At 46.4% G+C, this 23,118-nt stretch overlaps 1 protein-coding gene and 1 long non-coding RNA gene across 15 annotated transcripts in view; one reads left to right on the forward strand and one right to left on the reverse strand.

Annotated features, from left to right (window-relative positions):
• Positions 1 to 23,118, forward strand: part of PTPRT (protein tyrosine phosphatase receptor type T) — a 1,056,329-nt gene that overhangs the window by 373,902 nt on the left and 659,309 nt on the right. For all 13 annotated transcript variants that reach the window (XM_027070121.2, XM_027070126.2, XM_053199941.1 and 10 more), the window contains one exon: positions 12,899 to 13,073. In XM_027070121.2, the coding sequence (XP_026925922.1) occupies positions 12,899 to 13,073 (175 nt within the window). The remainder of the gene's footprint in view (positions 1 to 12,898; positions 13,074 to 23,118) is intronic.
• LOC106986593 (uncharacterized) lies at positions 1,133 to 9,184 on the reverse strand. Of its 2 annotated transcripts, none has more exons than XR_003424020.2 (3): positions 8,991 to 9,184; positions 4,930 to 5,243; positions 1,133 to 2,326 (listed from the first exon to the last, which is right to left on the reverse strand). It is a non-coding gene; the product is annotated as an uncharacterized LOC106986593 (long non-coding RNA). The 2 variants fall into 2 exon arrangements; XR_003424019.2 differs by lacking the exon at positions 8,991 to 9,184 and adding an exon at positions 8,143 to 8,307.

Consider the following 23,118-nt stretch of genomic DNA (forward strand, 5'->3'; position numbering starts at 1 on the left):
AAATCCCCATCATCTGTGTAGGAGAGAATGCTTGCCTTCCTTTCTGTCCAGTGGGGCTCTCTAGCTTGCTTATCCTTAAGTGCTTTCTGATCATAAATTAATAAGTTAAAAAGGAAGACCAGCCCATACCCCTGTTTTACTCTCCCCTAGAAACTTTATATGCTCTTTGGAAGCATATAAAGCTTTTGGTGCGGGCTTCATGGAATTACATTGCAAGCTCTACCTAAGAATCAATGGACAGGACCTATGCGAAATGTGTATCCCCCAGCCTAGAACAATGAGTCCCTCAGGGAAAAGGCTGATAAAGGCTGATCAAAGTTACAAACTCATCTTGTTTGGGACAGATTTCTCCTTGAGGAGAAGAATATAATGGCATGGCCTCTGGTGGAAGGGGCCTCGTTTATAACTTGCTAATTTCTTAGGTGATACATTGGCCTGAGGAATCCAAACTTAGAATTTTTAAGCATTTTTTAAACAAGTAGATGGTTTGCATTCTGCATGGAATGTCTAGTAACCAAAGCAGCCTACAGTTCGGGAGCCCTTTAAAAAAACAGAACAATTGGGATGCCTGGGTGGCTCCATCCGTTAAGCATCCAACTCTTGATTTTGGTTCAGATCATGATCTCATGGTTTGTGGGATAGAGCTCCATGTCAGGCTCTGTGCTGACAGTGTGGAACTTGCTTGGGATTCTCTCTCTCCCTCTCTCTGCTCCTCCCGTTTGCGCATGTGCTCGCTACCTCTGAAAATAAATGTTAAAAGAAATAAAGAACAGTGTTCAGGGTACAGCTAGGTGGAAGTGTGCTGACAGAATATCAGTGCATTGAAAATGTGCCTGGGTACATCTTTTCTGGAAACTAATTGGGCAATAGATAGCTAAAATCTTAAATGAACATACTCGTCCAAGAAGTAATTTTACTTTTGGGAATTTACCTAAGAAAATAACCAGAGACAGAAAAAAATTGATGTATTCGCGAGTATGTTCAAAAGGATGAAACCTGAGAATAACCTGAATGTCCAGCAAAAGGGACTGATTAGGTAAATGCTGGAATGTGGTCATTAAGTAACAGATTATAGAAGTATATTTAATGCCATTTCCACTGTATGTATTTAAGTGAAAGGAGCAAGTTATAAAACAATATGCTTGTATATTTTTATCAAAAAGTAAACATGTATGAATGCATATTTATGCACACATCTACATACCTATGTAAATATGCACATATTAACACTATAAGGCATGTTATCAGGACATTCAGTAATTGATTGTGATGGTAGATTATGTATGTTTTGTATTTACATCTTTTCTGTTTCCTCCAAATACTTTGAAATGAATATAGGTAGCTAATATAAACAGAAAAAAGGGTAGGCATAGCAGAGTTTAGAAGCAGCAGTGCATCTTCCCCCAAGGGTAAACTTAGCCTCAGCTTTCCCCCACATGCTCATCACCACTAGATACCCTTTATCCAAGAGAAGGTTGGAAATACCCCGTGTGTGTCAGCTGGTCTTTATGGAATGCTGTGCTCCACAGGACTCCGTGTGTGAACTTCTCGGGGCTCCACAGCAGGCCCTGTCAGCCCCACCACAGGGCTTGTTTCCAGGCCTCTCCACAAAGGATTTGCTTCCCCATGGGTTTGTACAACAAATAACATTTGACAAGTCCCAGAAATGAGGCCGTGAGTCCAAACGTTTGGCAGAGATCTCCGTAGGGGCAGCATGTGTATTTAGGCACATCACAGGCACTGGACCGGGAGCAGACCCTAATCTGGCAGGAAAAGGCTCTTGCCCTGTGAGCTCATCAGCTCGACAGCAGGCACGCCAGGGCTGACGAGATAAACAGACATGTCAGTCCTTTCTGCAGCTGATTTTTCCAGTAAACTTGTTCCCCTGCTCCCTGAAGGGCTGCTGCTGGCCCAGGGCTGTGAGTGTGCTGGACCCAGCTCCTCCACGTCCTGCCCACACCTGCATCACGTGTCTGTTCCATGTGGAACTGCTGTTGAAGACCTAGTGGCCACACAACAACTAGACAATGATGGAAAGTGAATGATAGCACAACAGCTGACATGTGTAGCACAGTTGGTTACACGTATGATGGACTTATTCTCATAGCCACGCTTTCAGGGAGTTGCTTCTTTTAGCCCCGTTTTGTAGATGAGGAGGCTGTCTTTGAAGGGGGTCAGTGAAGTCCCGTAGGTCGTGAGCCGTGGAGGCAGGATGGGATTGTCAGTCTGTGTCACAGTCTTTGGTCTTGAGCATCTTTTCCTGGTCACCTTGTAGACCCGACACTTATGTCACCATACCAGCCTTTCTTTCCATACAGGTGGCTTCCTATTAAAAAAAGATTCATTTATGTAGCACGTATTTACACACCTCTAATTGGTACTGTACTAGATACTTAAATAGGTCTGTGCTTCTCAAAATTACAAAAAAAAAAAAAATCAAAATATAAGTCAAACCCTTAAGTCATACCCTTGGTTTTTTTGTTTTTTGTTTTTCAAATTGTTCCTGTTCATTCTTCTCCCCTTCACTCCGTTTCCTCAGTATGATGTCTACACTTGTAGTGTGGCTTTCTTCAACTCCCACCTCTTCCCGGAAGTGGCCCTTGTGAAAGCCACCAGTGCTTTTCTTGTTGATGAAGCCAGTCGTGATGATGATGATGGTGATGAAGCCTTCAACTTTTCTTTCAGTGTTTGATGATGCTGACTGCCCCTCCTTCAAGTTCCCTCTTGGTTCCATGAAATCATTTGCTGACAACCACGAAGGGTCTGAGAGTTTACCTTACATGCAGGCTAACGAGTTAGCCTACGCAGCTTCATAGATGCTGGCAGAAGATGTGAGACTCATGGGTCAGAGATCAAGGACTTTATTAGTCACCGCACCACATCACACAGCATGACCTTCATGTTTGCCACAGTCTCCCCCAACCCCTGCCAAGTCCAGTGAGAATGACATGGGGGTGGGTCCGGGTCAGGTTTGCATACAGTGGGTCTGTGCCACTTTTTATTGTTAGCTTTATTAAGATCTAATTTATAAACCATAAAGAATACTAGCAAGTCTAGAATTCAGTGTTTTTTAGTGTATTCGCAGTCATGGCATGGTCATCCCATGCTTTTCTTTTCACCTGCAGGTGCCCTAGATCAAAAAATAGCTCCTTTAGGGCAACTCAGGATGAAATTCTAGCTGGGCTTTGGATCTACAGAAGGTTGCATGCTCTCAAATTCCTCTGCACCCAGTGCACCGACCCCTCCTCCCTCATCCTGTGCAACACATCTCTGAGGATTATAGCTAACTTGGACCTGGAAATCTCCCTTCATGCACTCTGTCTTGTTCACTTCCTAATACCCTTTCCTCAGTGTCTTCCCTTAGCCTGTCCTCAGTTTATGCACTTGAGAATTTGGTCTCCGCTCATCCCGGCCCTAGCACGTGGGAGCTGAAGGAGCCGGGAGCGAGGAGGACCTGCTTCGTGGAACTTACCATCTGACAGCAGACACAGACATGAAGCAACTGACACAGAGTTAAATACTTCGGTGTAAATGTGGCCAGGCTGTTGGGGAAGAGTGGGTCTGCTGGGTAGGGAGTCGGGGGGATCATGTGTATCTAAGAAGTAGCCTTTGATCAGAGTTCTGAGAGGGGAACTCAAAATAGTCAAAGGGAGATAGAGGCACCCAGGGAGGAGGCACGTGGACTAGCCCTTCACCACCTGCCCATCCTCTTTGCTCAGGGCTGAACACTCCCTATGGGGCTTATGCCAGGATGCTCCTGACTCTCCAGGAACTCTGGATCCAGAGATCCACCCCAAATGAGCAGTCAGCCATGCGTGCATCGGGCCCATGGGAGGGCTTCAGCATAGCTAATCACAAATGATTTATGTCCACTTCTATTTCTTCTAACTTTTAATAAAAAAGAATCAAAAGCTATTGTTTAGAGACTGCCAGAGAGGTACAAGTATGTTCTTAAGAGAATCAATGAGTCAGATTTTAGTGAGTTTCCAAATGTCATGCCATTGAAGCAGTATGACTAGAAGTGAAAAGAATATTCATTACAAGTGAATTGTGAGAATTTCACTTAAATATTCCCTAGCCAGGAGATTTCTGGAACAATTAGAATAATTTTCAGCTGGAAATACTGGGCCTCATTTTCCGTGTGTGTGTGTGTGTGTGTGTGTGTGTGTGTGTGTGAGAGCGAGAGAGAGAGAGAGAGAGAGGGAGAGGGAGGGAGGGAGGGAGAAGCACAAAGCAGCTCAGAGAAGTCTTTCTGGACCCTGTATTAGAGTATCTCCTATAAAACAGCCATCATGTCTGTTGCACACAGCTCCCTTTTATTAAAGACCATACTGTGCCCACTTCCACCAATCACAAATCAATTACAAGCCTGCATGCTCTCTCTGAAATAATGACAGCAGTTTTTGCAGGCTATGTCTTATCTCTCTGTGAAGGGAATAATGCCATGACATAGGAGCAGAGGGGAGGGGGAATTGCAAAATGATGAGGCCATTAGAGATGCCTCAGTAGCTCATAGAGTAGTGTGAAAACAGCAGATCGTCCGTGGCATCCGGTGTTTCTGTGATTTCCTCTCTAGGTAGTTCCTGAGGATAGGTCTTGCCTGAGGGTGGAAGGATGCGTGCATGCTAGGGTCAGAAATACTAACGTGTGGGTATTTGCAACACCTGTTCTTACAGAGAGTGTGACTCTCAAACAATGTAAACAAACAAAAAGCTAAGGAAAGGTGGAATTTGAGTTGTTGTAAAAGAGAGAGAGATCAGCAGATGAAAGTGAAAAAAGAAAAACGAGAGATTTCAAAGGAAGCTGTCGCCATGATGAGGGAGGCATGAGTATAAAATGGGATTAAGCAGGACGACAGCTTAAACTATGCCTTTGTTCAATTAAGAAGATATGTACCCCTTGGATGGATGAATTGGGACTGAGGTTCACCTTCTGGAAAGCAGCATCTTTGTGGGCTTAGAGCTTGGCAAGCAGACAAAGCCTTTGGGCAAAGAAAACAGATAACCTTCCTCCAAGTGGACTCAGTGAGCTAGTGGTCTGGACTGGTCTGAGCAGTAAAGCATGAGCTGGATTTGAATGTCACACCAGTGGCTGGGCATCTTTGGTGCAGTGACCACTTGCTCAACCACAGGAAGTGGCCTGGATTTAAGGGATGTTTCCATTCCTGTATTATGAGGTATGGTTTGGCTTCTTCCTTTGCATTCAGGGACTTAAGAGGACCATAATCTTCAAGTCTTGGAGACCTAGGACAAAGTGAGCAGCATCAGCATCACTAGGGAACTTGTTAGAGATGCAGATTATCTAGCCTCACCCCTGACCTACTGATTCACCCTGGAGGTAATTGCAATGCCTGCCAACTTTTGAGAACCACTGCTTTAGACTGATGAAGTTGGGTTAAGAAAACCTTACCTGAACCTAATAACATATCAGGTACGCCATTGCTTAATAATGTATTCAGAGAGTCTGTTAGCCAAGAATGTGGGACAATGCTTGGGCAAAGCATCTTCACATAGATATTTCTGGATTAGAGACCGCTGAGGTTTCCAGAAAGCTAGGCATCTGGGCTCTGTCACAGCATTTCCCAAACTGTTTTCTCTAGAGCAATCGTTTCCTGCAAGATGGCAGTTGATGTTCTTTGAATAATCTGTGTACTCTACCCTCCTTTCTCAGAGTCATTGTGAACCATGTGTTGTCATATATGGATGGTGTTTTGGCAATGTGATTTTAAAGTCTCATTCTCTGGAATCAGATCACCTGGGTCCACTCTGTAACTTAGTCACTCAGCAAAGTCATATAAGGACATGCTAGTACTCGTGTGGTTGGTTCATGGACTCTTCCCCAACAGACTCACTGAATTGGAATCTGCCTTTTTAATGAGATCCCCAGGGGATTTGTATGTACAGTAGTTTAAGAAGTACTATTCATAAAGCATGTTGCTTGACCTCTCTCTGCCTCGGTTTTCTCACTTGTAGCATTTTTTTAATGTTTATTTTTGAGGGGCGGGGGATCCAGAACCTGAAGCAGGCTCTAGGCTCTGAGCTGTCAGTGCAGAGCCCAATGCAAGGCTTGACTTGCAAACCATGAGATCATGACCTAAGCCTCAGTAGGATGCTTAACTGACTGAGCCACCCAGGTGCCCTGTAAAATAGCATTAATAGGGCTCATCTCATGCTTTGTCATGCATGAGAAGCACCTTGAGGGTTTGTTAAAACTGAACTGGGCACCTGGGTGGTTCACCTGGTTAAATGTCTGACTCTTGATTTCGGCTCAGGTCATGATCTCTGCTCTGGTCATGATCTCGAGGTCATGGGATTGAGCCCTACAATGGGCTCCGTGTTGAGCCTGGAGCCTGCTTGGGATTCTCTCTGTCCCTCTCTACCCCTCTCCTGCTCACACTCACTCTCTCTCTATTAAATAAATATACTTAAAAAAAAAAAACAACAACCCAGAACCAAACTAGAATGGCTCCACCCCTAGAGTTCCTGACTTAACGTCTAGGGTGGGGCCAGAGAATTTGCATTTCTAACAACTTTGCAGGGGATGCTCATATAGTGGATGTGTAGACCACATTTTGAGAGCCAGTGTTCTGGATCATTCTAAGAACATAGCTTTTTCCATGCTGACCCTGTTGTCCTTCACGAAGCATGGTGTTTCAATACTCAACTTTATGTGTGTAGTTTACCCTTTTTGCTGTTTTGTTGGAATTAATAACAGAGTATGTAAGGAGGAAAAAACTCAGATTGCCAACCCCAATAAACAATATCTAGAAATGGATATCAGCCCTGGGATTCTCTTTAAAATGTGCTTTTCCAACAACTATTCAGATGATGGTAATGGCCCAGGAACTTCACCCTTGGAGAAGTACTTTCACAGAGATTTTTAAAGGATTAAGTGAATTCTGTCATGTAAGCCAGTTAACACAGTGCCTAGCACAGATTGTACTTAGAAAACGTTAATGTGACTTTTACTTAATATATGCTCAGACAAATCCTGTTAGGTTAAACAAAATATTGATCAAACTCAGTCATGGAGCTCTTGATTCCTGGGAGATGTGTTGACTTTTGGGGGAAGTAGGGTGTGATTGCAGGGGTGCTCCAACTTTCCCACATAGGGAGTGTTCTCTGAAGTCAGTTCTCAGCCTGGTCCCCCCCACCCCACCCATTCTGGCTTTTTAAACATTGATTCTGGGGTAGACTGCCAGCAAATCTCAAGGCAGTGGCTTTTGGGACTTCAGGAGACCCTGTGTTTGAGGTACCATAGGAGGAGACAGAGATGGGAAAGTGCTGGGTTAGAATGAATGCTATTGGTGTTTTTGATGGTGTCCTTTAAGAGCCAGCGTCCCCCAGTCCTAAGGCACCGGGCAGTTGGCTGCTATAGGCTCACAGCTGCCCCTTCCCCAAAGAACTGCCCTGGGGCTAATGGGAACAATTTTCTCCTTTTCCCACCTGGCAGGTCCTGACCAGTGACTGACTGACATGGGCTACCAGTCCTGGCTCCTTGCCTCAAGCTAGGATCAACTCTGGTACATTTAAAGGCTCCCGAGGTCCCATGGAGTCAGGCTGAAGCTGGACTAAGTTTTGATAACATTCTTGCTAGGCTCCTTTTCTCACTGTGTCCTTTACCCGCTTTGTCCTCAGGGCACTCGGTAGGTCACCATGTCTCAGACTCTGCTTCTGGGAAGCCCAGCCCTGTCAGTGCTCACTGGGAAATTTATCCAATTTGCCACGGACACAGAGGGGCTGGAAATGACTCCATGTTAGAATAACGGACATAGGTCTGAAAGAAGAAAGGAAGTGTGCCTGAAATTTCAGAGGAAGGATATACTTACGTGTACAAAATACCATAGGAGTTGAAAGAAAGTTTCCAGCGTGCGGGAGTGGTGACCTGGGGGTCTGACAGATTCTTCCCTAGGCTTCCACCGGCATCATCCATGCCTTGCTTCTGTCTGGCTTTTCCCAGGACTTTGGCTTCTCTTCTCTGTCATCCTCTTTCCTAGCACCCTAGCATCTGTGTCCCTGTGCGTTTACATGGCACCCGGCATCTTGGTTGGGAGGATGTACTCTCCCACCTTGTCCCTGGGCTGAGGTCCATTTCAGGTTCTTGGCATCGTGCCTCTCCATCCCTCCCTGTGCCTACTCAAACCTGCTCATTTGCTTGTGGGTCTGTTCCTGGTTTGATGAAACCTCCTCTTGTTTTCTCCCCTTGTGTTTTCTTTTCTGCCTGTGTCTGGGGCTGAGACAGTGACTGCAACCTGTGCTGCTTACGTATGCCCTCTGTGTCAGTCCCTTCTCCACGCTGCCACCGTGTTCTGGGCCCTGAGCTTGTCACAATGCCTGGTCTTCTAGAATCTCTCCTGATCTCGGCTCCTGGGTTGCTGCTCATGTCTTGACGTCCAGCACCTCCTTGCCCTTCCATCTGGGCTCATCTCTCTGAACTTAACCTTCATTTCTCCTTGCCTGGGGTCCTTCATCATGCCATTTCCCATCATGGCTCTGGGCCCTCATGCCCATTCCTGTCCTGCCATTGTCTGCTCCCAATATGACAAGTGTGATTATCAAAAGGCCTATTTTCCAGAGATTTTATAAGACAACCTGCAATTTCCTATCCTTCGATGGGAGAAAGCCTGGTAGTTTGGGAACTAAAGAGAAAAATGTGAATTATTCAGGGGATGCACTTCTTCTTCTCTGGTTCTGCTGGAAGCTGACATCATTAATAAGAAAAGTAAATAATCCTGGAGGTTACAGCAAAATAAAATTTGAACTAAATATGAAAAAGGAATGTTTTGCACTCAATCAGCCCTTTGCTGTTTGTGTTAGTTTCTTATTGCTGTTGTCACAAATTAGGCGGACTTAGTGGCTAAAAACAACACAGGTTTATAACCTTGCAGTGGTGGAGATGAGAAGTCGGAAATGGCTCTTCCAGGGCTACAGGGAGGTATTGGTTGGGCTGCATTCAGTCTGGGGGTTCTAGAGGAAAATTCACTCCCTTACCTTCTGGAAGCTGCCTGCATTCTTTGGCTTATGGCTCCTTCCTCCATCATTAAGCCGTCAGTTAATGTCACTCTGTCAATCAATTTAATCAAAGTTCATTTTGTCAGGATATGGACATTTTAGGGAGCCATTATCCTGTGTAACCCACTTTTCATGGTTAATTTGGAGAGCTCTGCTCCTGCCAGAATACTCCTTTATGTGCTAAGTGTTTTGTACCCCTTCTCATTTATCCATCATGATAATGTCATAAAGGGGGCACCAATATCAAATCCATCGTAGGTATGAAGAAATCAAAGCTAAGAGAAATGAAATCACAACCCAAGGCTGCACATATTGGACATTTGCTTGCATTTGTCTTATCATTTCCTATCCTGTCTTTCCCTACCTCTAGCCCTGCCCTCTCTCTGAAGTACCTAGCCTCCTGGGAGCTCACCTGTGACCCCTGAGGGACCAGCCACATCCAGGAGAGAGTCTGCCTGGGCTTAGAGAACAATGGTGGCCCAGGAGTTTTATATCAGATTGGTTTGTTTGTTTATTTATCAGCATATTTTTTCCCTGGATTTAAAAAAAAAATTTTTTTAATGTTTATTTTTGAGACAGAGAGAGACAGAGCATGAATGGGGGGAGGGTCCGAGAGAGAGGGAGACACGGAATCTGAAACAGGCTCCAGGCTCTGAGCTGTCAGCACAGAGCCTGATGCGGGGCTCGAACTCACGGACTGTGAGATCATGACCTGAGCCGAAGTTGGACACTTAACCGACTGAGCCACCCAGGGGCCCCTCCCTGGATGTTTATATACTTCTTTATCCTTAGCATCCAATATTTTTATGAAGTAAAATGTGTACCTCAATTGTTGTGGTCTTCATAAATTCTATCAAGTAGATAATAGGCCATTTCAGTCTGAAGATTTAGGTCTTATTTTCACTGAGGAAAGTGAGCTGATAGATGTTGGGGTATGATTTGATTCCGTTCCCTCAGCTTCTGTCTTCAGGAGTACCATTTATTCACCTGGTGCTTCCTGGTCTGGTGTCTGTTTTCTTTGTCAGTTTGCCTTCCTCCTGTCCTTTTATCTGTGCCTTTTTTTGTGATCTGCCTGCCCAACCCCCCCCCCCCCCATCGCTGTTTTTATACACTGTTGATTCTGCTGTTCACTTCTTGTGCTCTTGTGAATCCTGTAAATGGCACTGTTTGTTTCCCATAATTCTTTTGAGGTTGATTGTCTTTCTTCGTACTTTTCCTTCTCCACTCACCTCTTGAGTCATGGTCTGTAGAGTTCATGTGCCGGCCTTGCTCTCAGTGTCTCCCTTCTTATCCCCCCACATTTCTTCACTGTTCAAAGCATTGGGGGTCGCAGGAAAAGCTCTGTGTCTGATGAGCTGTCTTGTCGGGACCTGTGCATTTTTGCTTGTTCCCCCTCACACAACATCCCTTTGTTTACCCTGTCTGTGCCTTTTTTTTTTTTTTTTTTTTTGTCCTCAGCTAAGAAATTGGTGGCAAATAGGTGGATCTTGGCTATGCCTGTTACCCACCCTCTTCCACATTTGGAAATGAGGGGGTGAAGGGTGGGGAGTAGTCACCCCTCATCTGAACAACACATGGTATCTGTAGGCCATGCTCTGCTGCCAGGTGGCCTGCTTTCAGATCCCAGCTCTGCCACTTGCAAGCTGTGCCAGCCCAGGCAGGTAGGTGCTTCTCTGAGCCTCAGTTTCCTCCCATAAACCGTGGAGGTAATAGGTCATGATCTCACGAGCCCTGTGTCCGGCTCTGTGCTGACAGCTCAGAGCCTGGAGCCTGCCTCAGATTCTCCGTCTCCCTCTGCCCCTTCCCTGCTTGTGCATTGTCCCTCTCAAATATAAACGTTAAAAATTTTTTTTTAAAAAGAAAAGAAGAGATCAAAGTGTTAATGATGATATAAGTCAGTTAGATTAGAAAATACCCAGAGCCTTGTCACTCCCTTTCCAGGTCTGAAGGGCCTGCTCAGTAGTGAGGAAAATGGGCTAAATTTTTTGGTGACTCATCTCTTCTGAGGCCTTTCCCTGGGTTCAGCCAACATTTCCTCAAACGAGGACACATTCCTGGCATTTGCCAGAATGCCCTCTACTTCCTCCCTGCACTGTTTTGGGAGAGGGAATTGTGTCTGGTGTCTGGTCAGTTCTCATGGTGTGAGCAGGTTGTTCCAACTCTTGCAAAAGCGTGTCAGAGCATGCGGCAGGAGGTGGGCACACTCAGCCCTGATGAGTGCTCCCTTCGGTGGATGCCTTGTATCGTTCTTCTTCGGCCGTCTTGCTTACTTTCTGGAATGGGAAGGGGTTATGGTTGCCCCTCACACTGCCATGCTTTTACAAAAAACCCACTTATTTTATTACTTTCAAGTATAAAAGCCGTATTTGAGGCAGAAAGTCCAGAGAATGCCAAAAGGTAAAAAAGAAGAAAACCATCACCTGCAGTCTCCCTGTCCAGCCTGGAGCCAGTCAGATCGAGGCCTTGGTTTCTCTGTGTTTCTTGGCTTTTTGCTCACTGCCCTCCCCTGCCATCTCATTCCCTTGGGACAGCTGAGCACAGTAGCTCTACCCTCTCTCATATCCCAGTCCTGACATCACTGATGGGGCCGTGGATGGATGGAAGCAGGTCACAAGTATGCTGGAAGCATCTACTTTGGACAGGAAGTAAAGATTGCTTCGTGGAAGTTTCCGGGCATGGAGGATGCCATAAGTCCTAAGGTTTTCTGAAATCCAACTAGACAATTAAAGCACTCAATTTTACTTTGGGAAAAGAAAATTAAATAAAGGCAGGGAGGATGGGGTCTTGGTGAAAAGACGCTTGACCTGAAGTTGGAAAAGCTGGCTAAGGGACTTCCTGGCTCTGCCTGTTTACTCAGCCACACAGATATTTGGATTCTGCTAAGAAGAGCAGCAATAATACACATGTCACACAAGGTTGGGAGGATTAAGAAGGAGATTCAGGGTCTGGCTCATAGTAGATGCTTAATAAATATTCACACAAGCTGCCTCCTCACGCACGAGCCTTACCAGTTATCTTAACTTGCTGCTGTTGAAGGGTCTCATTCAAACTCAGAATATCACACCTGAGATGTAGCATGGTGCAGACAGAAATGCTTGTGCATCCATCTTGATTCTAGAAACGTTTACCAAGTCTGGAGGTCAGGCACGGTGCTGTAGATGCAAGGGGCAAAGTCATGCCCTTGGGGAGCTCATAGTCTAGTCTCCAGTGGGAAACGTGTGTAAGCAAAAATGCATGGAAGGTTTGCACCATACAAAAGAGAGTGACTAGCTTCCAGAAGGTGGTATGACAGGGGAACTTGCTAGAGATGGCGATGGGCTGAGCATAGGTTTTTCAGGGTGAGGGAGTGTCCCCAGGCAGACAGAAGGTTCCAGGCAGGGGAAACAGCAAATGCCAAGGAGGAGACATGCCAGGAAGCCCCTGTCCACACCATGCCTGGGGACACAGATAGCCTGTGTGTAGTTATCAGGGCACCAGCCATGGAGCTGGGGGTCAGGCTGTTTGTCACTTGAGGGCCTATATTTTCAGGAACCTACCTGAATCTGTCTTTGGGGGAACCCTGTGGGCTCTGCTTAAGAGATGAAGGAAAATGGGAGGAAGGCGGGCAAGTGCCAACCTTAGATGCAGGCCAAGCAAGGAACCAAGGTGTTGAGAGAAGGCCTGTGCCCTGTATTGCCATTAGGCACCTGCATTCTTGAATCGGCTCCCTAAGGAAGTTTATACCTGCATTAGATCACTTGGAAAAGCCAGCCACGGAGACCCCTCCTTATGGAAAGCCTTGGCCCCAGGGGTGTGGGGACAGTTGGGGCTTCCCAGCTGGAGGTCACCTGGTGCCCTGTGATGATATGGTTTCTGCTCTCCCCCCCCTCCCTACCTCTGTCCTGCAGCAATGGAATGGCAGGGACACAGCCCTCATGGTCACCCGGGTGGTCAACCACAGACGCTTCTCAGCCACGGTCAGTGTGGCGGACACTGCCCAGCGGAGCGTGAGCAAGTACCGCTGTGTGATCCGTTCTGACGGCGGCTCTGGTGTGTCCAACTACGCTGAGCTGATTGTGAAAGGTGAGTGCCCCCAGCGCGTGCTTCTCCCACAGGCCTGATTTCAGGGGCTGCTATGGCCCCATCCTCAGACGGTGCAAGGAACTGAGGTGCCTGTTCTCATCTCCTGCTGCTCCTTCCTGTTATTTGAAGGACACAAGATTTCCAGTCCCCCATTCCCACACTCTGCAAAGAAAGAAGTGAAGTTACTGTAAAATCATGGAATTTTGCATTATTCTTCCAAGTTGAGTCTTACTCATAAGGTCCACCTGTGGAAGCCTGTGGGTCTATAACATGGAAGACCTCTCCAAATTTGGCTTTATTTTGCATTTAAAGTTAGAATGAGCCAATGTCCTTGTGTTTTGGTTGTGTTCTATTGCCGTGTTCAGAGAATAGAATTATTTCTGAGGGATTGTTTATTGAAAATTCGATGTAATGACAATATTTCAGAAGGACTTCTGAAATAACCCCCACCCTACTGGCCTTGATTCAATTCTTTTCAATTTTCTTGTTCTTGTTCACCTTGAGGTATTGTTGACATGCTTTACATTAAAATATGCACATTGCTTCCTTTTCTGCTTCCTCCAAGGAGCCGGATATCACATTTATTTTTGAAAGCCTATATAATCTTTGTTTTAATGCTTAATGGTTGTATACTAGTTCATCAAGTGAATCATCCCATTTCTTAAAACCTCCCTATTTGTAGTCATTTAGGTAATTCCAGGTGTTTTCGTTTTTGTTTTATCTTGCCTTTGTGCATCAATTAACGCCTCAATGGAGTTCTTCCAAAAGAGAACATTTTTATTCCATTGAACCAGATTATTTCCTTGGATAAATTCCCTAGGGGTAGAGTTGGTAGGGCCAAAGAATATGAGCATTTTTATGGATTTTTCTTTGTGTCGTAATACTGCTTTTGCAAAAAGTGGTTTGACAGTTTACCCTGGAAAAAAGTAGCGTATGGATGTACTCATTTTCCAGCATTATGTTCACAGATTAAAATTTTAATATAGCATAATTTAGTGAATGAAATAATGAACCTATTCATCTTCTGCTAGCTGTAGAATGATACCCAGGGTGTATGAAAGTGAAAACCTGGATCGACTCCCTAGAAGTCTCCTGAGTTGGTTTTCTGGGACAAAGTATGGGTTGGGGTGAGGGCCTTGACCTCTATTTGCTGGACCCCATGTAACCGATAGCCTTTCCTGAACCTAGATTGGGGGTTGTAGTCTGAGAGTTTCTCTCCTGGGCTGTCCTGACTCTAGATGGATATTCACACAGCTGACCGATTGTTATCATTCAGGTCTTAGCTTGAACATCCTCATGCCATCTTCTCTGAGAGAATGTCCCCAGCCCTTGTGCTGCTGGGTGCTCTCTATCATGTCACCTTGTGTATGTGTGATAAAGTACTTATCACACTTTAAAATTTTATTTTTCCTTTATTCATGTTCTTGGTAGTTCTCCATCTTGCCCTTTAGAAGACGAGCTCTGTGAGAATCGAGGCATTTTTCGTTTTGTTCATGGTTCACGAGGTCCCCAGACTTAGCCACGGGCATGGCCCAAGTGCCGAGTTTGCCCAAATACAAAACTGCCAGTGTTCAACTGTTTTGACCTGCGCGGTTGGTCATTTCGAAAGGCTCAACCTTAAAATACTTATTGAATGATGGATGCATAAATGAGTTATTGGCCTCAGCAGGAACTCATTTCATCTCCATAATGCCATGTACACTTAAGCTGAAGATCAACAAATTAGGCAGTCGTGAACAGAACAATCAACAGAGGGAAAAATCATCTTAAAATCATTGACATTGAGTGCCATTAATACATAAAAGAAAGCATCATTTCAATCACATTAGGCTCATATGTCTGCTGTTTTGGTGCCATAAGATTGATTTTGGTAACACAGTGGCCTCTGCAGGCCTTTCAGGCACTAGGTGAATATGTAATTTCCTGAGCCGCCCCCTGCAGAAGTTCATTATATCCCTCCTGTGGCAGCCTCCTGCTCTGCGGTGGGGACCCACCAGAGAACAGACTGTGTTTGCTCATGCTTTCTCTCCACGGCCTTGCCCACACCTTGCAGGTGCCTGGCACCAGGCCTGTAAGGAGGTAACAGGATGAGTGAGTGGGGCAGCTAGTGTAGCACTCTGATCTTTTTGCACAATTGGAATCAGAAAGTGCTTGGTTTATTCTTCCTTTCCCAGTTGTGCAGGAGGAGATGTGGGTTACCAAAGTCCCAAAGCCTTTGGGACTGAGGATAGCATCTCCATGGGGAAGCATCATTGCCTTGGTTTGAAAGGGTGGTCAGGGTTCATTGGGACAGTGATTGATCCTTTGTGGGCTGTGCATGGGCTGGGGTTCGGGCTTCTGGGGGAACAGTGCACTGGCCACGTTTCTCACTATGATCCAGGAGCCCTGCTGCCCCCAGTGCCTTCACCTCCAGCGCTCGCTGTTCTCTTTTCAGGGACGTGCTGGGTGTCCTCCTTCAGAGGTCTCCTTCACACTGCGCCTTCTCTGCAACCTGCTCCCCTCTTATTACATCTTGAGAAAGGCTTTTATGGCAGGTGCCTGGGTGGCTCAGTCAGTTAAGTGTCTGACTCTTGATCTTGGCTCGAGTCATGATCTCACAGTTCCTGAGTTCAAGCCCCACATCAGGCTCTGAGCTGACAGCACGGAGCCTGCTTGGGATTCTGTCTCTCCTTCTCTCTCCCCTTCCCCCAATAACACAAGTGCTCTCGTGTGCACGTGCTCGCTCTCGCTCTCTCAAACTTTTGAAAAACAAAGAAAACCTTTTGGGATAGCACTTGTTTGCAGCGACCATTATTTTTCCTTTTTTTAGTTGGTGGCAAGCTAGAAGCTGAGCCCCTTGAATGTAGAAGTCATTTCACATATGTGATCTCATTTAGTCCTAACTATGGCACTGTACCTTAGTTTTATTTTCATTCATTTTACAGCGGGGAGAACAACCACAGCCAGGTTGAGAGACTGTCCTAAGGGGCAGAGCTGGGGTTCCGCTGGGTGTTGGCTCATGCTATTTCAGCCGTCTTTGGACGGCCTCAGGGTTGTGACCTTGTTGGCACCTGGTGTCATGATGTCAGAAACAGTGTTGAAGGCAACCAGACTGCATGCAAACTCATGACAAGAGTCTCTGGAGCTGCTGTTAACTTGGCCTTTTAACTCCTGCTTTCTCCATCACTGCTCCCCTCCTCTCTGGAGTGGAGTACTTACTACCTTCCAGATTCCAGGGGAAATGGATTTAATTCTTTTTACCCACACACTCCTAAATAGCTAACGGTTGCCAAGCCAAGTAAAATGAAAAGCAGGGGACACCCACAAGCAGCAGTGATGTCTGGCCAGGAACCCATGTGAAGGCAGCATCTGGGGGAAAGTGTCCTGTGACTTACTGGCCTCTTGGAGCCCCTGGCCATGACTGAGCAGGATGGCTAGATACTTTAGTACTGAAATATTTGCACTTAAAAAAAAAAAAAAAAGTAGGGGCACCTGGGTGGCTCAGTCGGTTAAGTGTTCGACTTCGGCTCCAGTCATGATCTCGCGGTTTGTGGGTTTGAGCCCCGTGTCGGGCTCTGTGCTTACAGCTCAGAGCCTGGAGCCTCCTTCGGATTCTGTGTGTTCCTCTCTCTCTCTGCCCCTCCCCTACTCACACTCTGTGTCTCTCTCCTTCAAAAATAAATAAACGTTAAAAAAAATTAAAAAAAAAAGGAATAAACATAAATCTTCCTTCTTTCAGGGAATGGAGAAAATTTGAGAAGACAAAAGTATTTTCAAGGGCTAAGTCTTGTCTTAGGGGATGGCGCTCCCCAAATGTAACTTCCTGTTCCTGTTTTACACATCACACAGATGGTGTGTGCTGAGGGGGAGGCAGCTGACCCCTGCCATGCCACGTGTCGTAGAAGGAAAACCAGCCCTGGGCACATTTTCCCCCAGGTTTTCTTCATTTTATTCCAGTTCAGACACAGGAAAGTGCCCTGATGCATGGGTTCAAATCCAGGCCTATCTTGTCCCAGCGCTATGACCTTGAACATCAGCCTCTTCCGATAAAGCTGGCTCATCTGGGAATAGAGATGTAGGATTACCTACCTCAGAGTGGTGTGTGTCCAGCCAGAGGATTCAATGAGACAATGGATGTAGAAGTTCTTAGAACAGTGCCTGGCTTGTTGCCCTTTGAAGTGTTTGTTAAATAAACAGTCGTGGTTCATGTGATTTCCCAGGTAAGAGAGTAAGAGATGGTGAAGGACTGGGTGGGTGTGTGGGGATAGGATGCATGACCCAGTGGTGGTTTGATTGCTGTCTCTGTGGCCTTGGAGAAATCATGTAAGGTCTCCTCTGCAAAGGGAGACTTGTGGTCTCTCCCCATAGAGTCATGTGCTGATCATGGGGAAAGGGAGGGAGGAGATATAAAAGTGGGTGCTGACATGTGGGCTTGTTTGGGTTGACAAGTTTGGGTCATGGATCATGGGGTTTGGGTCATGGGGTCCATGCTATGTCAGATGCCCCAGGTCCCCTCCTGTGTCCACCACTGGTGAGCTAGGAATCTTGGGAGAAAGGAAAAGTAGCTGGTCCTTCTTGCGCTCAACCATCTGACCACATGGCAGCACTCGTTCAGAACTCAGGCCATCCTGCATTTGGGAGGTCACAGGGTCCCTCGGTGCCCAAGGGTGCCCAGAGATGGGTGGAGCGCCCTCTGACAGTGTCCATAGCAGGTGTGTGCACCGTGCCAAGTAATGTCTCTGTCTAAATAGGTGTGTTTATGGCTGGCTGGCTTGTGCTTCATGTGCTATCCCAGGATTGTGAGCATCAGCACTTCAGAAGATACCACCTAATTTGAGTGTAGGCAATATCAAATTCTCAGGGCAACACAGATCAAAATGAAAGCAAATTGGAATTACTTAATTCTGAAGAGCTGTTTATTGAATTGTGATAATGTACCTGGGTATACATTAGATTACTCTATAATTGAGGTTTTGCACAATTGATAGTCCAGTCCCTCAACCTGCCTGTTCCGGACCAGTGCTCACAAATGCACTATTCTCTTCCCATTTCTGGATTTCCTCCTATCTTAGATTTCAAGATGTTTTTGCTTATCCCAAGGACATAGGTGTCTTCAGTCCACATTATGCAGGTATGCCACTGATGAAAATTTGCTAAGATAAAAATTTGTTGCTGGCAGTGATTTTTGAATCTGTTTTCCAACTCCATATACCAGAAGTAGAAGTCTGATACCAGCACTGAGTGCCTGATGTTCTGTTTTAAATACTCATGTGACTTCCTACCAGGGCAGCTTGATGGGATCAAGAGTAGGGATTTTGGATGTGAACACACCTGAGCTTCAATTTCAGTCCTGCCCCCCCGCCCCCCCCCCCCGCCCCGTCTGGGTGACTCCGGGCAAATTATGTGTTCCCCCTAGGCCTCAGGTTCCTCATCTGTTCAATGGGATGAATGTATCTAATTGGATCCATTATGAGAGGGAGACAATACATGTATAGATCCTAGTACAAAGTGGATACCCACACAGTTACATCTGTAACCATCAGTAATCATATTTTACTATTATTTAAAAAGTTTTTTACTGCTTATTTTTGAGAGAGAGAGTACACAAGCAGGGGAGGGACAGAGAGCGAGCGAGAGAGACACAGAATCTAAAGTAGGCTCCAGGCTCCGTGCTGTTGACTCAGAGCCCAGCGTGGGGCTCAAACCCATGAACCATGAGATCATAGCCTGAGCCAAAGTCGGACACTTAACTGACTGAGCCATCCAGACGCTCCTATATTTTACTGTTGTTTTAAGGGATATTACTCGAGTACATTGTCCATTTTCCCTTGTCCTACTTAAAGGAACAATATCCTGTAAGATAGAAGTTTAAGATCTCTCTTGGAAATACGATGGAGATCACCAAAGGCAGCCTATTATTCAAAGTCAGTTGCAGAAATGCTTTATTGGGTTGCACTGTCTTTTTTCCTAACATTTTGTTGGAGTAGTTAAAGATCTCATGGAGTTGCATCAGGTCGGGCCACACGGAGCCTGCGGTGGCGGCAGTGGTGAGTGTGGCCCCTTGGTTCTGGAGCACATGCTGCGTGGTTGGCCACTGCCACTCACGTGGCCCATTTTGCTGACATCCCTAGTCTGGTTTCTGTAGGCAGTTGAGTTTACAGCCTCTGGTTTAGAGACTGCATGGCTGGAGTGGCAGACTTGGTCCTGCATTCATTTGTTTGAGAGCTGAATGAGCCCCAGCTCTGGGTCAGATGGTGTGGTAGGCCTGTGGTTTATTGGGAAGAATCATGCAAGCCTATAATGCACAGCCATTTAGTTTGTGCTCAGCATCTACTGTCCTGTGTTACTAATCCTACTGATGACCCTATTCTGTAGGTGCTGTTAGCATCTCCCTTTTACAAATGAGGGCACAGAGGCTCAGAGGGGTTCAGTAGCTCTCCCAAGGTCGCACAGCTTGTGCGTGATGGAGCCAGGATTTAAAGCCAGGCCTGCTGGTGCTTCAGACTGAGTTCTTTCTTGTATACATTTCTTACAAAATTCAATATAGTAGCCCTGTAATTGGTGTAAGCTGAGGAAATCGAGGGTGGGACAGTTGATACAGTTTGAAAAAGCCCTAGAAGGTTTCTTCAAGTGCTCCCCTCTGAGCTGGCTTCTTGGCCTGGCAGGCTCTTGAGCAGAGACAGCCTGGGCCACTTTTCAGACATGAGTGGGTGACATGTTTGAGGTTGCAGATATAGGCTGGGGGATATATTCGGAGTCTTTGTGCCAGACAGAATTGGAGCTTTATTCCGTAGGAGTCAGGGGGCTCTGATGGAACCCCCGTCTGTGCTCCGTGGACAGTTGTGCGCACACACTCGTGAAGCTGGGCCTCTGTATCCATCTGTTCTCCTCTTGCCTGGTCCCTTCCCATGGCCCCGTGCAAAGCCCTGGTCAGGCAGGTGGCTTTGGTAAAAGGCACAGCCTATTTGGAGGAGTGAAGATCAGGGGCATTCAGGACTGGGATTCCTGGAAGCAGACTCGGCAGGGATCTGAATGCAAGAGGTTTGTTTGGGATGTCAGGAGGTGAGGTGAAGAGGACAGGCATTTCCAAGCAGGTGACCATGTGGAGCTCATTCCTCCTGGGGAAGCCTAGGATTCAGCATAGACTCCTACGATGTGAGAGAGTTGGGATATTTGTACCCTACCTCCCACCAGTCACTGGTCGAGGGCTGTTCCTGGGGTATTCATATCCTGGTACTTCAGACTTGTTGCACAGGACAGGAGGGGCCTCGGGGGCTTTGGAGAAAGCCCACAGCCATTTAGATTCAGATAGGACAGTTGGCCCCCACTCACCGACAAAGTAAGGCCTGAGAGAGGGAAGCGTGGGATCCAACAGTTTCTGCTACCCAGACCCTGCAGCTTCTGCAGGCTTCCGAAGTGACCGAAGCTGTTGGCCTGTGCCTGGTCAGTGACCGCAGCTGTGAAGGGCCGCTGCATCATGCTAGGAGAAGAGGCAGAGCCAGTAACCGCTCTGAGCATGTAGCTTGGGCAGCCACAGGAGCTCTTCCAAGGCCGATATCAGAACGGGACTTGGGAGCATCCGTTCCTGTTCTCTGCCAGCCCTCAGAGGCCAGGGGGACCTGGGGGTGGGGGTGGGCGCACCGTTTTGCTCAGCAGTCAGAGAGTGGGCTTGAGGTAGAAGATCCTGGGCTGGAATCTGGCTTCTGCCCTGTAAACAACTCCCTAGGTCTACCTAGAACCCTGCCACACTCTCCTACTTCTGCTGTGGACACCTGAGTTCGGGTTGGTACACCTTTCCTGTACAGAGCAGGATAGTCTATATTTTCAGCTTCGTAGGCCATACAGGCTCTGTTGCAGCCATTAAACTCTGCTGTTGTGGCAAAAGCAGCCATGGGAAATATGTAAATGAGTGAATGTGGCTGTGTGCCAATAAAACTTATGAAAACGCGCAGCGGTCTGAATTTGGCTCCCAGGTCAGTTTGCCAGTTGGTGCACAGGACCAAGCTCTCCCCCTCTTTCAGTTGGATGACTGTATCAGCTCTTTCCCTGTTCTACCCTTGTGCCACCTGAGGTCTAGTCTCCATGCAGCAGCCTGAGTGATAGTTTGAAAACAAGTTAAATTGTGGCATTTGCTTGCTCAAAACCCTCCAGTAGTTCCTGTCATACTCAGAATAAAATCTAAGCTTCTTAACATGGCTTCTAGATCTGGCTCCTCTGTCTCTTTGATTCCTGATCCCCCCACCTCCCATATTTGTCCTTTTATTCTCTTCTCCAGCCACACTGGCCCATTTCCTCTTCCTTGAACCATACCGTGATAGTTCTGACCCTAGGACCTTTGTACTTCTCTCTCTTGGCTTAAAATGCTTTTCTTCCAAAGAATTATGTGGCTCATTTGTTTAATTCCCTCTGGTCTCTGGTCAGACATCAGTGTCTCAGAGAGCCTCCCTACCCTGAGTACCTTATCTAAAATAGCACCCTTCCCTACCTCCTGTAAAGCTGTATCATTGTTTCAGTCTGGGGTTTTCTTCCTAGCTCGTATCAAGGTTTGCCATTGTCATTTACATCTCCGTATTACATAATCTCCTGAAGGCAGAAGCTCTGTAGGTTTTGCTTCCTGCTGCATCCAGGATACCTGGCGTGTAGAAGGCGCTTGAACCTGCTATATCCATCATCATCCTCAGTGCTCCCTACACAAGCCTGCAGTAGCATTGCAGGTGACTCCTCACCTCTTCCTGCTCCAAGGTTCTGTTGTTGTTGGAACCATGGGCTTCCCTCCTGTCTCTGGACAGGTTCCGTCCCCTTCACGGGTACCACTTTTTATCTTTTCCTTTAAGTCTTGTTTTCCTTTCCTTCATTCTTTCCTTCATGGCTGTGGAAGCTTTAAACTTTACAGTTCCCTGCAGTACTGCTGTGGCCTTTGTCCTGCTCTGTTATAGTCTGGGGTCTCAGTTGACCTGCCATGGCCATGCTACTTATCCAGTCTGCCATGGGGCCATTCTGATGGTCATTTAAAAGAGACCTCTGGGTTGTCTTTTAGTGCCGGTCAAGGGAAGGCTGGTCTCAGGGTGAGCCCTCCCCCTTCCCTGCTGAGTCCTGCCCACTCGAGTGTACCTGCTTCAGCCTGTGTCTCCAAGTTTAACACCTTTTCATGTCAGTCTTGGCCCATCTCCACCCCCCATCCCCTGTCTGACCTTGGCTTTCCAGAAAGATGCTATGCAAAGAAACTTGAGCACCTCCATCTTCTCTGCAGCCGTCATTCTCAGCAGGAAAATATCCTGATGCTCGGGTTCTTAATTTCATCTTTCTTTAGTCATAACTTTTATTACTGGGTTGCTTTGTTTGTTTGTTAGTTTGTTTGCCATGGCTACTCTTGGCAAGAACACCTGGATTGCAAATCAGAGGTCTTGGGTTCAAATCTTGGAGTAACTATGTGAATTAGGAGTGTCACCTCTTGACTCCCTAATTCTAAAATGGAACAATTGTTCCAACCCGCCTAGACTTGAGAAAGGGGTCAAGGGTATGTTCATCCTGTGTCAACAAAGTGCTGCCCGTATGTTCATGCTTGTCTTCATCAATTGCCATCAGCCCCGCATTTGTCAACTGCCCAGCCTTAGCCCCAACTCCCTCCTTCTTGCATAACGTCACTGCTAGCTCTTCATGGGAAGGGAAAAATGACAGATGGGAAGAAAGTGGGAAACTTAACTTGAGCATATGTGTGTAGGGGGGAGGCGAACCGGGAGAAATCTATGTATATTGTATTCTATATGGGCACAAAGACCAGCTTATTTTTAAGAAAGCGTAAATGTGGATAAATAAAACCTGACAAGTATTGGTTTCCTTGAATTATTTTGACTACTTTATCAGCTGCATGCTGATGTGTTGCGTTAACACTTTTAACGCTTTTGGAAATTAAATCAAATGGCAATTGCATTAAATCCTCATTCACTTGGAACATTATCCTCCTGTGTTCAAATGGAAGAATTATCTGGGGGTGTGGAATGAGCTGTAAGGTCTGTCATTAGCTAACATTTGTGGACCATTTATTGCCTGCCAGACCCTGCCCTGG

Source organism: Acinonyx jubatus, chromosome A3 (genome assembly GCF_027475565.1).
Source record: "Acinonyx jubatus isolate Ajub_Pintada_27869175 chromosome A3, VMU_Ajub_asm_v1.0, whole genome shotgun sequence".
Classification (NCBI taxonomy): Eukaryota; Metazoa; Chordata; class Mammalia; order Carnivora; family Felidae; genus Acinonyx; species Acinonyx jubatus.